We start from the raw sequence: 15,042 nt of genomic DNA on the forward strand, positions 1-15,042 counted from the left end.
AGAGCAGTGCCCGCCCCCTTTCCCCGGAAGAGGCGGGGCTTCTGAGCGTGACCTGGAAATTGCCTTGCGACCCTCGTTCTCATGAGCTCCGGCCCTCTGGGAAGATGGCTGAGGTGCAGGGGGCTGAAGTTAAAGTGCCCGACGGCGAGCCGAAACTGAGCAAAAAGTAAGTGTCGCGGCAGGTCATTAAAACCTTTGCTGTCGGAGAGTCTGAACTAGGAGGCGCCTCGAGGCTCCGGCCGAGGCCGCTGTGCCTGGGGCCTTCCTGCCGGTTCTCGTGGGTATGAACATGCTGGGACGTAGTCGCTGCGCCCCGAAACTACATACCCCAGGATGCCCGGGGCTCCCCGCTGGTTGGGTCCTTCCTCCTTCTCGTACTCGTGGAGTAAGAATGCGGAGAACTGGGCGGGGACAGAGAAAAGCGAAATTTACTCCTTCCGTTTTCTCCGAGAAATGCGTTACTGTGCCACACCCCGGTAAAGAAGTTGGAGAAATGTTAAATATCCTAGCTTTTCAGAAGCACCTTCAACGTTCGAACTTTATGTATCAAAAGCCATTCTGAACCCTTTGTATTAAAGGGATCAGTTCTAAAACTGTGTCGTACACCTATCCATATGGGTTAGAGCATTGTATGTCTGGCAGTAGGGACTGTCTTATTTAGCCGGGTACACCGAACTGCACTTAGCACTGCTGGCTATATCTTTGTTGATCACCGCAAATCCTTGGAGTATGAAGGTAAATATAAATAAATTAAGGTTAGCCGCCCTTTCACTGACTGTGTCTTGTATTCTCTTAATACTACACTCCTTCTCAACCGGAGTTCTTCATAGAACATAGGTAATGATCTGAGTGACTAGTTCCTCAGTACTCCTAAGGATAGTACATAAATATAGTACCGTTACAGAGGCATCGGAGAGAAGTTAGTTTATTGCATATAATGCCTGCTTTAGTGCATTTTTTTAGTTCTGTTTCTTAATTGTTCTTGGAACTTCCTTGGTGTGAATCTTTAGTGAGCACCATTGTATGCCAGTTATTTTCTCCAAGTTTAAAAACAGATAGGCTGCCTGCCAGGTGATTCATTCAAGGCCACATTTATTTTAAGGCAATAAAGAACATGATCTCTGTCATTCTGTTGCCTTCCAGTGTTAATGTATAAACTTAATGTAGTTTACACTCTTACACTCTTAAGTTTAAGAGTGTAGACTCTTTCTGAATTTCTTCTTTCCTCCTTGTTCCTGGAGCTGCTCCAAACAAGGCTTGTCTTTGATTCAGGTGCTTTTGTGTGGCTTGTTTTTAGCTTCCTCTAGAGTTTGCAGTTGATGGTGACGTTTTGTATGCTTCCCATTGCCATCTTTGTGGACAGGTATTTCATCACCAAGAGAGAAACTACATGTCAGGGGCTTCAGAAACACTCCCATTTTCTAGACTGTTGTGATCATTTCTACCCATAAACCATTGACTGACTTGCTGTTGACCCCAAATAAGCACCATCTTACCATAGCCAAGACTGAGAACATTGTCAGTTACATTTGCAGCACAGTGAGTGTTACAGGGTTGATGTCAGTTGAGAGGGTCTTATGTAAAATGGGACACTAAAAGGTTGTGTAACCTCGCTTTCTCCCCGCACCCAACCCATAAGAGTAGGAGTGCTGGCTGGGAGTATGTGTACTGTCTGTCCCATCTGACACCACATCTCTGTGTTTCCTGTTAGGTGGTGGTAATCATTAGTTCCAGGGTAATCTGCCATGTTGACGCAAGCGGCTGTAAGGCTTGTTAGGGGGTCCCTGCGCCAAACCTCCTGGGCACAGTGGGGGCAGAGGGAGCTGCGCCTGTGTCAACTTGCTCCTTTCACAACGGTTCACAAGGACAAGGCACTTTCTGATAAAAGAAGGTTGGTGCCCATTACCTTCTTTATTGCTCTGGGAGCAAAAATCCTTCTCTTACTTAGTTTCTTATCTGTTAAGCCTCTGGCTAAGTCTTTGGACTTGATAAGGAAACAACCGTGCTACCTACCAAAACCAATAGTTCTTTCTCAGTTTCTCTTTAATAAATTGAAATTCTCACTCCATAGATTCTTGAGATGACTTTTAGGTCTTATTCTAGAACAGTGCTGAGAACAAAACTCTTTATGAATAAAGAATTTCTAATGCAGGTTATTTTCCCTTCCCTGTCTTTCTGGAATTTCTTTGCTCCTGAGATTAACTTGGTTTCTAGTCTTAGTTCTTATTCCTAGGACCTTTTTGGATTATCCTTATTATTGATTTGATTTAAAGGGCAACAGCCAGTTGAATGGAAAACAAGTTCATTATGTTAATGCCAGGAAGAACCAGAGAGGCTTCGATGCCCACTGACTGAATGACAGCACAATAAGTCTAGCACACTGTTCTAGAAAGGTGGCTTCACAACTGGTACAAAACAGATTATATACAGAGACACTTACTTTGAGGCCCTTAGAGTCAGTTTTCTTACTTAAAAGATAATCATTTCAAATCTCCAATTAAGTTTTTTAATTGAGTTATTCTAAACTCATAATTTAAAATGCACCCTGAAGCCAAACAGTATGCAAGCCTGACTAAGGATCATTTGCCATGGTTCATTATGACAGGATATTCAGTTAACATTGGTGGTTTAAAAGAATGATCAAGTCTATTTGCATAATGAGGGTATCCCTCTCTACCCAAATCCGTTTGGTTTCTGGGTTCAGATAGCAAGTTTTCAAGTTATTTAAACCAAGTTGTACCAATCGCTTTAGTTTTTGAGTCTCAGGTGATGAGTATCAAGAGTTTGAATAGTGAGAGATTTGACAAGAAATGTATCCACATCTGTAAAATTTCTGTCCTTGAGGCAGAGTGTGAAGGGTTAAGATAGTGAGGGATACCTAGAATGGTTCACATTTGCATGCTTACTAAAATGCTAGGGGCGGGGTCATCTCTTTATGTACATTATCTCAATCCTCACAACATCTGGGGAGGAGGGTGTCTATTATTATTTTACAGGAGAAATTAAGTCACTTGCCCAAAGTCACATAATTGGTAGGTAGGCGTGTCAGGATTTAGCCCCAGGCAGTCTGGCTCCAAAGATGGTATATTATCCCCTGTGCTGTGCTGCTTTGTACACTATTCTACCCAATTTGTTGTCAAAGTCAGGTTCCACTGGGGAGAGTGAGGCCAATGCTGAGGGCCATTGTCAATGCATTGATCAATGCTGGGGGAGAGATTGTCAGTGGAGTGTCTCCCTGAACTCTGAAGAGCCACCTCTTCCTCACCCCACCCCAGACTAACCCACTCCTTTTGGGAGGGGAGAGAGATGACAGACAAAGCTAGAGATGTCGCCTTATCACACATCAGATCTGATGCTCTAGGAACTTCATCTTCTGCAGAGGAATCCAAACAACTAAGATTCAGTCCCTGGCCTCAAGGAGCTCCCAAGCCCAATTAGCTTGAGAAAAGCCTATCTTGCTGATTTTCTGGAAAACCTTTTTTCCTATTCTAAATATAAATTAATATGTAGGGTTTTCTTTGTCCTTGTCTATCTTGATTTTAGTTGGGATCTAATGCCAAGGACCTCAGACTGGAAAAAAGAGACTGAGAAAGATCTTTCACATCTTTATTCTAAGTTTATTTTTTTCCCTTGTCTGTTTCACATATAGAGTTCAGTGACTGAGAGACTAACAGTGGGCATGTAGAACTGGGCATGAGTGTTTCCCCAGGTTATTCATATTTTTGATAAGTAGCTATGGGGCAGAACATAGAGGACTCTTCAGGCACCTGTCACGTTGAACATTTTCATCTTCCTGACAGTGAGCTAAAGAGACGCCTGAAAGCTGAGAAGAAAATAGCAGAGAAGGAGGCCAAGCAGAAGGAGCTCAGTGAGAAACAACTAAGCCAGGCCGCTGCTGCCACCAACCACACTGCTGATAATGGTGTGGGTGCGGAGGAGGAGAGCTTGGACCCAAACGTGAGTCCTCGGGACCACTGCCCTGGCTGGGCATAGGGAAGCTTCTAATGAGGATTATGGCAAATTCCTTGGGACCAGTGATTAAGGAGATAAATAGGAACTGAAACAGGCACAGGGATGGTTGAGGGTGGGCCCACCACTCCATCTGGTTAAAGGCACAGGCCCTGCGCATTTTTCTTGTCGACTACTTACAGATATTTGGGAGAATCCAGTACTTCCAAGTGACTGATCTTCCTTGGAGCTAGCTGGGCCTTATAGCAGCCCCAGAGAAAATGTCTCCCTAAAGGTGGGCTGGGGTTTACTTTAGCCCAGAGATTGGCAAACTGTGGCCCACAGGCCAAAGCCACCACTACCCCCATCCCTCCTCCCTGGTTTTATAAATAAAATTGTGTTGAAACACAGCCATGCCCATTTGTTTACATATGTCTGAGGCTGCTTTCACACTACAATAGAGTTGAGTAGTTGCATCAGAAAAAGTTTGCTGACCCCTGATATAGAATATTCCTTTTTCACACCCTCCAGGCCCATGCGCCTGCCTTGGGGAAAAAGTCTGGTGTGTGGCCAGGGGCAGGAAAGTAGGAAGATAAGTGACTCACCATGCAGATGTGTCTACAAAAGTGGTAACCAGGGCCATCTGTACCAATTAAACATTATTTTAGGCAGAGACATGATTTTTCTTTTTGTTGAATCTTGTATTTTGGAATTCTGGCCTTTATTCCCAGCTGTGGATCTGGCCACCCTGCATATTTAAGTGCAAATCTCTCTCCATATTCCAAGCCTGTGATTTCAAGGATGCAGGGGGGTTGGTTAAAGAAACCTCACTGTATTGGGGCCCCTCTGAGGCAGAATACAGAACTCCGCTAGACAGGCCTCTGGTCTGACCAGGTTCAACTTCTCAAAGGCTCTTTTGTTTTTTGTTTTTAACAGCAATACTTCAAAATCCGCAGCCAAGCAGTCCACCAGCTGAAGGTCAATGGGGAAGACCCATACCCACACAAGTTCCACGTCGACATCTCGCTCACTCACTTTATCCAAGAATACAGTCACCTGCAGCCTGGGGACCACCTGACTGACATCACCTTAAAGGTGGCAGGTAGGAAGATTCCCTGGCAGTTTGCTGAGCTCCCACAGCAGGCAGGCCTCTCCAGTTGCACAAAGGAAGGTCTGGGGTGGTCTTGCTCTCAAAAAGCTTAAGTCTGAGGCTACATTACTAGAGATGGCACCAGTATGTCTATTCACAGAAAGTAGAGCAGCCCTGAGGCATGAGGTCACATTCCAGTGGTGTGATGCTACAGAGGAAGGGTCATTCTTTGTGGGGGACTCCTGGCCTGATGCTGCTACTCATTCATAGTCCTTTATGAGGACTTCCCTTCATCAGTGGGAGCCATGGCCCTAAGCTCCTAAAAATTGCAATCTGTGTTCCTAGACTACTTTACGCTAGGCTATTTTTCTAGAGCACTGTTATTTTGGAGTTTACTATCTTGTGTGGGATCTTCTCCTTAATTTAAGAGACAATTAAATCCTGTCCTTCGTTTATACCTTCCCCCCAAAAAAATATATAAAATTATTAGTTGTAGAAAATTTAGAATGTTGAAACATTCAGAAAGGCAAAGAAAGAAAAGTTTGATTACCCATAATCCCACCACCCAGAGAGAACCCCTGCCAATACTTAAATGCCCCCCAAATTTCTTTTTCTTTAAAGTCCAGTGTTTTCACTAAAATATGTCTTGATGTTAGTTATTCTGGGTCAGTATTCTCAGGTACACAGTGTGCCCTTTATTTTTTTTTTTTAATAAATTTATTCATTTTATTTATTTATTTTTGGGGTCTTCGTTGCTGCATGCAGACTTTCTCTAGTTGCGGCGAGCGGGGGCTACTCTTCATTGCGGTGCGCGGTCTTCTCATTGTCGTGGCTTCTCTTACTGCAGAGCACGGGCTCTAGGCGTATGAGGTTCAGTAGTTGTGGCACGAGGACTCAGTAGTTGTGACTTGCGGGCTCTAGAGCGCAGGCTCAGTAGTTGTGGCGCACAGGCTTAGTTGCTCCGCGGCCTGTGGGATCTTCCCGGACCAGTGCTCGAACCCGTGTCCCCTGCATTGGCAGGCGAATTCTTAACCACTGTGCCACCAGGGAAGCCCTGTGCCCTTTAAATATGTATTCTCAAGTCTTTTTTTTTTTTGGACATTTTTCTTGAATATAATTTTTTTGTATTCTGTTTCTTGCTTAGGTTTATGTTTGGGACTCCTTTTTATCTCTTTTTTTGTACTTTGATTTTTAAATTGTATCCTCCTTTCCAGTGTAGTTCTCTTAAGGCATTATTTGTTGTATTTATTCACTCTTACTTCCATCTAATTTAGGCTTCATTTCTGAGATGATTTTTTCCTTTATTTCTAATTTTTCAACGTGTCATCTCATTTCTTAGTTTCTTCTAGTTCTAATTTGTGTTCTTTCACATTTTGTGTCATATTCTTAATGTCTTTCAGCTCATGAAATAGAATATTTTGCTTTTCCTGAGCATGTCTTTCTCGAGTGCTTTTGTTGCCTGTGATGATGTTATTCTCCTTATTCTCTTTTTTTTAATTTAATAACTTTGATATTTGACCTCACTACTTTTATGTTGTTTATTTTCATGTGAGATTAATTTTTTTCAATGTTAAAAGGAAGCTTGATTCAGATAGCTTTTCAACTTCACTGAGCTCCCTCTTCTGTTGTTTTTGTGGAGCATTCAGAAATACAGCAGCTTCCTTTCTGGGATTTTCAGGCTCTTCTCCTTTCTCGCTTTTGTTGGACCTTCTCTTTCCTTTGTCTCTGTTTTCTTGGTCTTGTTCAATTTTGTGGGGCCTTGTCCTAGGAGAGATCCCTTGCTGTTAAATTTAGAGAGTTCTTGGGGGCTACACTAAAGGGCTTCATCCCCTAGACCTTCTTAATGCAGCCCACTATACTCACTTGTATGGCAGTAAGCTGCTATCCTCCCAGTGTCCGCTGCTATCCTCCACTTAGCCCTGCCACATTTTCCAGCGAATACCTATGGCTTTTTGGGAGACTTCCAGTTCTCAGACCTGCCAGAGACTCCATTGCTTCCCATAGCTTTTTCCCATATAGAGGTCTTGGGGCCCTTAGTGGTTTTCCCCAGCGCTTGTATTTGGGGATTCTTGGGAATATCTTCCCACATAATTTTGTTGTAAATTTTGTCCATGGCTTTTTGGACTTGCCTGTCTAGTTGTGCTTTCTTTTCTTTCTTTTTTTTTTTTAACTATTTATTTGGCTGCACCAGGTCTTAGTTGCAGCATGAGGGACCTAGTTCCCTGACCAGGGATCAAACCCAGGCCCCCTGCATTGGGAGCACAGAGTCTTAACCACTGGACCACCAGGGAAGTCCTTGTGCTTTCTATTTTTTTTTTTTTTTTAATATATTTATTTATGGCTGTGTTGGGTCTTCGTTTCTGTGCGAGGGCTTTCTCTAGTTGTGGCAAGCGGGGGCCACTCTTCATCGCGGTGCGCGGGCCTCTCACTATCGCGGCCTCTCTTGTTGCAGAGCACAGGCTCCAGACACGCAGGCTCAGTAATTGTGGCTCACGGGCCCAGTTGCTCTGCGGCATGTGGGATCTTCCCAGACCAGGGCTCGAACCCGTGTCCCCTGCATTGGCAGGCAGATTCTCAACCACTGCGCCACCAGGGAAGCCCGCTTTCTATTTTTATGTGAGGATTTAGGAAGATCCCACAGCTATGCTGCCATCAACATTCCAGGAATCCATTGGACACCTTTAAAAGCCAGATCTTCCTGCACATCTTTTAACTGATTTAAATGGGGAGCCAACTTTGTCATGAAGAAAATGGCAGGGCTTAGGCCTCAGGCTAAAATCAAATTGTTCTAGTTTATATTCTGCCTGGATGTAAAAACTGCAGAGGGAGCTTTTTTGGCACTGATATCATGAAATAGCTTCTGTTTCTGTCATTATTTTTGCTGTTCTCTAGGTAGGATCCATGCCAAAAGAGCTTCTGGGGGAAAGCTCATCTTCTATGACCTTCGAGGAGAGGGGGTCAAGTTGCAAGTCATGGCCAATTCCAGGTATATAGAAATATCCAGTTACAGGCCTTTCTAGGTTGGCCCAGAGCAACATGACTGGGGACAAAGGCCCATATAGTCTTCTTTTCCCATTGGAAATTAAAGTTAAAGGGAGTGGTATATGGTTGGGAAAATAAAAGGGCCATCTGGTCACCTGGAGAATAAAGACTGATCTTGGGTTGTGGAGCAGTTAAAAATAAAAGATAATACTTTTTAACGGTTGACCTTGAATCTGAGATTCTTCTTGGGTACACATTAACACTTTAGTGAGGGTTCCACAGTAAACCAGTGGTCAGTTTTAGTTTGGGATATTGTATACTGAATTATGTTTTCCATTTATTCAGGAATTATAAATCTGAAGAAGAATTTATTCGTATTAACAACAAACTGCGCCGGGGAGACATAATTGGAGTTCAGGGCAATCCTGGGAAAACCAAGAAAGGCGAACTGAGCATCATTCCCTATGAAATCACACTGCTGTCTCCTTGCTTGCATATGTTACCTCATCTTCACTTTGGCCTCAAAGACAAGGTAATTTCTTGTGGCCTCCTGGCTCTGGTTTATCATACCATTGAATCAAACACATCAGTGATTTCTATCTGTTACTTTTCATTTAGGAAACACGGTTTCGTCAGAGATACTTGGACTTGATCCTGAATGACTTTGTGAGGCAGAAGTTTATCATCCGCTCTAAGATCATCACATATATAAGAAGTTTCTTGGATGAGTTGGGATTCCTAGAGGTGATGGAAAGCTCTTACCTGACATGATGAGCTGCCTTCTGTGCTTGCCTCTTACTCTTCTTCCCTTCCCTTCTCCACAGGCACATCCTGTGTCAGTATCCTTCATGCTCAGTGAAAAGTCCCCTTTCTTGCCAGTGTCTTTGTTCCACCTTGTTTATTTAGTGCCCTGATTAGGAAGGTAGGACAGGACTTCTAAGATAATGGACAAAGTAGAGGGCCATCCACATGCTAACAATGCCATGTTCAATGTGTTATCAACTCATTTTGCTTTTTTGTAGCATTAAAAAATATTTTTCTTGATTTTTATTCAACTTATTTAAACTAAAAAATGTGTTTAGGAAAATTTTTAGAGCAAAAAAAAATTTTTTTTTAATATTTTCTAATTTTATGAGAAATGTGAGTACGTGTTACCATAAAACAAATTCAAACAATAAAGAAATAAATAGAAACAAAACTGAAAGTCCCCTTTCATTTTTTCCTGGCTAATGTCCCTCTCCAAACTTGAATTTGAGGTGGCACAGTGGTTAAGACTGCACTCCTGATGCAGGGGGCCAAGGTTCAATCCCTGGTCAGGGAACTAGGTCCCACACGCATGCCGCAACTAAGAGTTTGCGTGCCACAACTGAGGAACTCTCGAGCCTCAACTAAGGAGCCTGCGTGCTGCAACTAAGACCCAGCGCAACCAGATAAATAAATAAATAAATAAATATTTTTTTTAAAATCAACTTGAATATGTATCCTTCCTCGCCATTTACTCTGCATATTTATAATGTTTTAGAACAGTTTTATTTTTTGCTTTAAACATAAATGAAGTCACATTGTATTATAATGGACCTCCCCCCACACACACAATATATTCTGGGGCCCTTTGCATGTCCATATATATGTGTGTATGTGTATTCCTTTTTGATGCTTTATAATTATTTCCCCTATTGATAGTTTAAGTTTCTGATTTTCTTCAATAATGTTTTAGTGAACATCTTTGTGCACATGGACAGGTGTTTCTGTAGGATGGATTTCTAGAAGTAGAATAAGTCAAAGGGTATAAGCAGTTACAATTTTTAATAAATACTGCAAACTGAACTCAAGAAAGGCTGTGCCCATTTAGAGTCCCACTAACAGCTTGTGAAAGTTTATGGGACTGTGTTAATGGTGTTTGGTATTAATAGAGACACTATTCTAGAAAATCAAGCTATCTCTACTTTTTTTGTCAAGCACCTACACATTATTATTGAACTTAACTTTTACTTGGGATATAGTAGGCTTACACTATCACATTCAAAGCATAAGCCATTCCCAAGAACTCTAGTTTGAGGACCTCTGTCTGTGAACTAAATGTTTTTCCTCTCTTTTAGATTGAAACTCCCATGATGAACATCATCCCAGGGGGAGCTGTGGCCAAGCCTTTTATCACCTACCACAACGAGCTGGACATGAATTTATATATGAGGATTGCTCCAGAACTCTACCATAAGGTAGTCAATAAGAAGATCCCCTGTGTCCTTAGAGAAGTAGAAGGCTGAAAAATATTGGCTAGACAGGTACAGTCAGAAATAAGAGGAACATTGAGGGTAGAACAACCAGGAGAGTATTCTAAATTGTCAGGCTTCTGAGTATTACATTTCTGGAATTTATCTATAGGATCAGTAGAGCATTATAGCGCAAAGGGAGTATCTTTCCTAGGTGTACAGATCCTCCTAACATACTTTGTTTCCCATAATCTCATAATACTTTTAAGTTTATAATTCTCCTTGGATTAAATTTGATTTTAGTCTTTTGTAGAAGAATGAGTTGAATCTCTGTCTGAAAGTTGGAAATATCCTCAAATCACCAGAGTAAATATCGAAGACTGTGTCATTTGAGATTCTTACTTGCAAACGACAAAACCTGTTAATGGTGTTTAAGCAAAAAAAAAATGTATTCGAATATATAAGGAAGCTCACAATTTCCAGGAAGATCAGAGAATCAGGCTTGGAGACCACACAACTAGGAATGATTCTGAATCATATCACTGAGCTGTTCCCATGAAGAACCCAGTATCTTCCAGTCAGGACAGTTACCACAACTCATAAGCTTGGCACTAGGCACAGGTCATTGCCATTGGGACTTCTGCAGTTACTACCTCTATAAGCCAGATATCTCTGGCCCCCTTCACCAGAAGGAATTCTGTGCAATACCTACATCTTCTTTGCGTGTTGAAGTCTCACAGGTTGGGGAACTTAGGTCACATGCCTACATCCTAACCCCAAAAGAGGCTTCTTTCTTGGGGAGGCTCACACTCACAAGATGGGGGACACCCCAGACAAAGGAAGATAGTTCAGTGATCCTGGACAGCCAGAATGAATGATGACTGTCCACAAAGGCCTAAAGAGAGTAGGGCACTCAGCATTTGGGTAGAGACCTGAAAGCATGCCTTGAGCTGTGAAATCCAAGTTACAGCTTTTGTAGACAGACACTTTCCCTAGCCAGTAAGACAAGATTAGCTGCCATGACCATGGCCGTGTGTTGTTATTAGATGCTGGTGGTTGGTGGCATTGACCGGGTTTATGAAATCGGACGCCAGTTCCGGAATGAAGGAATTGATTTGACTCACAATCCTGAGTTCACCACCTGTGAATTCTACATGGCCTATGCAGACTATCATGATCTCATGGAAATCACAGAGAAGATGATTTCAGGTGACCCCTCCTGCTCCCTTTGTCTTTCACTACAAAGAAAGTCTGCAGGGCTGGTGTGCCGCTTTCAATTGGACTTCCTGTTGGTCCTCTTTAAATGACACATTTCTTTCCCAGGGATGGTGAAACACATTACAGGCAGTTACAAAGTCATCTATCATCCAGATGGCCCAGAGGGCCAAGCCTGTGAGATTGACTTCACCCCACCCTTCCGGAAAATCAGCATGGTAGAAGAGCTTGAGAAAGCCCTGGGCATGAAACTGCCAGAAACTAAACTCTTCGAAACCGAAGGTAAAGTGATGCACTCCTTCACTGTAGGGCCCTCCTTCCTGTTCAGCTCTGAATTAGATTAGGTCAGGGCTAGAATTTCCCATGTTATTCTCTTTATATACCTCTTAATGGGGTAGTGTGATGTCTTCTGTCCTAACTTGTATGTTTGTATTACAGAAACTCGCAAAATTCTAGATGATATCTGTGTGGCAAAAGCTGTTGAATGCCCTCCACCTCGGACCACAGCCAGGCTCCTTGATAAGGTGAAAGGCCGTGCACTTCTAGTACATGCCCTCATCCAGTGGTAACGCCCCCTACTCCCTATGAAGGTGAACTCCACTGCAGAGAATGAACTTCTACAGCTTCACAGGAAAGCTCTAATGAGAGAACAAGTTTTGAATTCCTGCTGTACTAAGCTCTGTGCCAAATAGTTATGTTCGTTACCTTATTACCAACCATTGAGAAGCTTAGGATAAACCCGTATAGCATCAGGTATAGGGTTAGGGTCCGAGGCCTCTACCACCAAGACGGAGGTGATCAAAATGCCATTTAGAAGGACTCTCTAACTCTGCTTTCTCCTTAAGCTTGTCGGGGAGTTCCTGGAAGTGACGTGCATCAATCCTACATTCATCTGTGATCACCCGCAGATAATGAGTCCTCTGGCCAAATGGTAAGATAAAGCACGGTGTTGCAGTTACCTGTTGCTGCATAACCTCAGAACTTAGCGGCATAAAACAGTTTATTCTCAAGAGTTTGTGGGTTCATTGGGTAGTCTTTCTGCTCTACGTGGTGTTGGCTAGGGTAACTCAAGTGGCTTTTTTCAACTGGGAACTTTGCCAGGGCACCTTGCATCTCCTCCACATGGGATCTCATCCTCTGGGGCCTCTCTGGCAGCGTAGCCAGGGTTCCAAGTGGAAGCATTCCAAAAGAATAAATCCTGATGTGGAAACACATATCAAGCCTCTGCTGATGTCCCATTGGCCAGAGCAAGTCATATGGGCAGCCCAGAGTCAGTGTGGCAGGGACTGCAGAAGGGCATGAATACAGGGGGTATGGTTCAGTGTATCAGTCTACCACACATGCCTGTTGTGAAGATAATTAAAGGTTCTTTGTCTCTAACCCTCCTCAATAATGTACCAAATGATTTGGTGCCAAGGATGTATGCAAGCTTTGGGTCACAATCAGTACAATTTTGAGTCAACTGGATTTCAGGAATTCTTGTTTGTAGCAGATGTTCTTACTGAACCTGCATATTCACCCTCCCCTTTGGTCTCCTGTCCCCAGGCACCGCTCTAAAGAGGGTCTGACTGAACGCTTTGAGCTATTTGTCATGAAAAAGGAAATATGCAATGCCTACACTGAGCTGAATGACCCTATGCGACAGCGGCAACTTTTTGAAGAACAGGCCAAGGTAAGGAAGGAATGTGTGCCCACTCACCAGAAGATATCAGCATTAACCCTGGTCTGTGTCTTGTCTGCAACTCCTGGTGACTTCAGCAGAATGAAGGATGAAAGCCACAGCCTTCACTGGAGGAAGTCACATTTCAAGATGGAGTACTTGACTAGTTTTGGCCCTAGAATTTCTATATAAATGGAGCTTAGGCATGAATATCTGTTTGAGAAGTGTGACACTTGACAAGAACATAATTTTTCTTAGATGGTACATTTATTGAGGTGGCATGAGGATGAGAAGCCAAAGCACCCACAGGCTGCCTACACTAGCACTGCCACTGATGGGTGGTTTAGGAAGTGGGAGAAAGACTGTTGGGAATCATCAGAGTCTCTGAAAGAAAATGCGTTTCACTGGACTCGAAGAGCCCCAGGCAGTAGAAGTATTTTCATTTGGCAGAGAAATTTGCATGTGTTCTGAGGTAGAATTCATCAGTCCTGACCTCCAGGTCTTTGAAAGAAATGGCTCCATCCTGGAGTTACTGGGAAACCAATTCCCAGCAAGTGCTGGGTGTCCAGAGCATCCCTGGAATGATACTGCCTCTGGACGTTTTCACGTGCTCACTCAGACGCTGAGAGAGCACAGCCTAGAACAACGTCGCTGTGTGGTTCTCCTCTTCCAGGCCAAAGCTGCTGGCGATGATGAGGCCATGTTCATAGATGAAACCTTCTGCACTGCCCTGGAATACGGGCTGCCCCCCACAGGTGGCTGGGGCATGGGCATCGACCGCGTCACCATGTTTCTCACGGACTCCAATAACATCAAGGTACGAGGAGACCCTGAAGGAGCACCACTGTGTTGGAAGCGGGGTGTGGTGGGCCTGGAGCCTAAAGAGAGGGCTTTGGGCTAGGAGAAGGGGCAGGCAGAGAAGTTACAGGGGACTTCACCAGAGGAGGGGCAGAGCATCTGACCTTACAGAATTCGGGGGTTTTTCAGCCTGAGGCAGAAGAAATACTAATTGTTCACATTTCTTAAGGATCCAAGGAACATGCTAAGCCAGCTGCATGCATTATCTCTTTTAACTTAAGTCAGCTTATGATGTGTAGAAACTGTTGCTGTCCCATGTTTATAGTTCAGGAAATCATATTTGAAGAGAACCTCTCTGTTGATTCCTTCTTTTGACATTGTACCCTAGGCAGCGCTGTGCATTTCTTCTTTTCCATCCTCTGTAACTGAGAGGGACTGAATTGAAATGAAAGAACACAGGTCTCCGGGTGTTGGTGATAACAGTAATGAGGGGCGAAAGGAGTAGGTGGATAGCCAGGAAAAAGTGTGTCTTAGCTTCAGAACGCATTCTCTCTCCTGTAGGAAGTGCTTCTGTTTCCTGCCATGAAACCCGAAGACAAGAAGGAGAACGCAGCCACCACTGAGGGACTGGAAAGCACAGCAGCCGGCACTTCTGTCTAGAAAACAATGACAGCAAGTCGCACGGCTTGGGCATCTGCGCTTGTGCAGAAGATCACGGACTGAGAGGGAATGCCTGTGTGCGTTGCTGTCTATTTGACTATCACATTTCATGTCAGCCATCAAAAGAGAGAAGAGGAATTAAGAATTCCTTTTTACTCCTTGTTACCAAATAAATCATTTGTCTCTACTCCTGTCTCATCACTCTTTTTACTTTTGGAATGTCATCTTATTTCTCAGCTGACATAATGAATGTTTTAAAGTCTTTATTGAATTTGTTAACAATATTGCTTCTGTTTTATGTTTTGGTTTTTAGGCCGCGAGGCATGTGGGATCTTAGCTCCCCAACCAGGGATCAAACCACCCCCTGCATTGGAAGGCGGAGTCTTAACCACTGGACCGCCAGGGAAGTCCCCAGAGGTGCTATTTTAGATAGAAGTGATGGAGGCAGTGCTACGTTGCATATGTGGTCAGGGAAG

At 43.5% G+C, this 15,042-nt stretch overlaps 1 protein-coding gene across 2 annotated transcripts; it reads left to right on the forward strand.

Annotated features, from left to right (window-relative positions):
• The first annotated feature begins 51 nt into the window (after window positions 1-51).
• KARS1 (lysyl-tRNA synthetase 1) lies at window positions 52-14,753 on the forward strand. 2 transcript variants are annotated; one of them, XM_061172666.1, is made up of 15 exons: window positions 84-166; window positions 1,712-1,891; window positions 3,801-3,957; window positions 4,885-5,050; window positions 7,931-8,024; window positions 8,366-8,552; window positions 8,639-8,764; window positions 10,120-10,239; window positions 11,280-11,442; window positions 11,557-11,730; window positions 11,887-11,972; window positions 12,294-12,379; window positions 12,994-13,120; window positions 13,782-13,925; window positions 14,468-14,753. In XM_061172666.1, exons 2-15 carry the CDS (start codon window positions 1,746-1,748, stop codon window positions 14,564-14,566), a joined length of 1,875 nt encoding a protein of 624 aa, XP_061028649.1. In that variant the 5' UTR covers window positions 84-166; window positions 1,712-1,745; the 3' UTR covers window positions 14,567-14,753. The 2 variants fall into 2 exon arrangements, with proteins under 2 accessions (XP_061028650.1, XP_061028649.1); XM_061172667.1 differs by lacking the exon at window positions 1,712-1,891 and having other exon boundaries at window positions 52-166.
• Window positions 14,754-15,042: the final 289 nt, after the last annotated feature.

Source organism: Eubalaena glacialis, chromosome 18 (assembly GCF_028564815.1).
Source record: "Eubalaena glacialis isolate mEubGla1 chromosome 18, mEubGla1.1.hap2.+ XY, whole genome shotgun sequence".
Taxonomy (NCBI): domain Eukaryota; kingdom Metazoa; phylum Chordata; class Mammalia; order Artiodactyla; family Balaenidae; genus Eubalaena; species Eubalaena glacialis.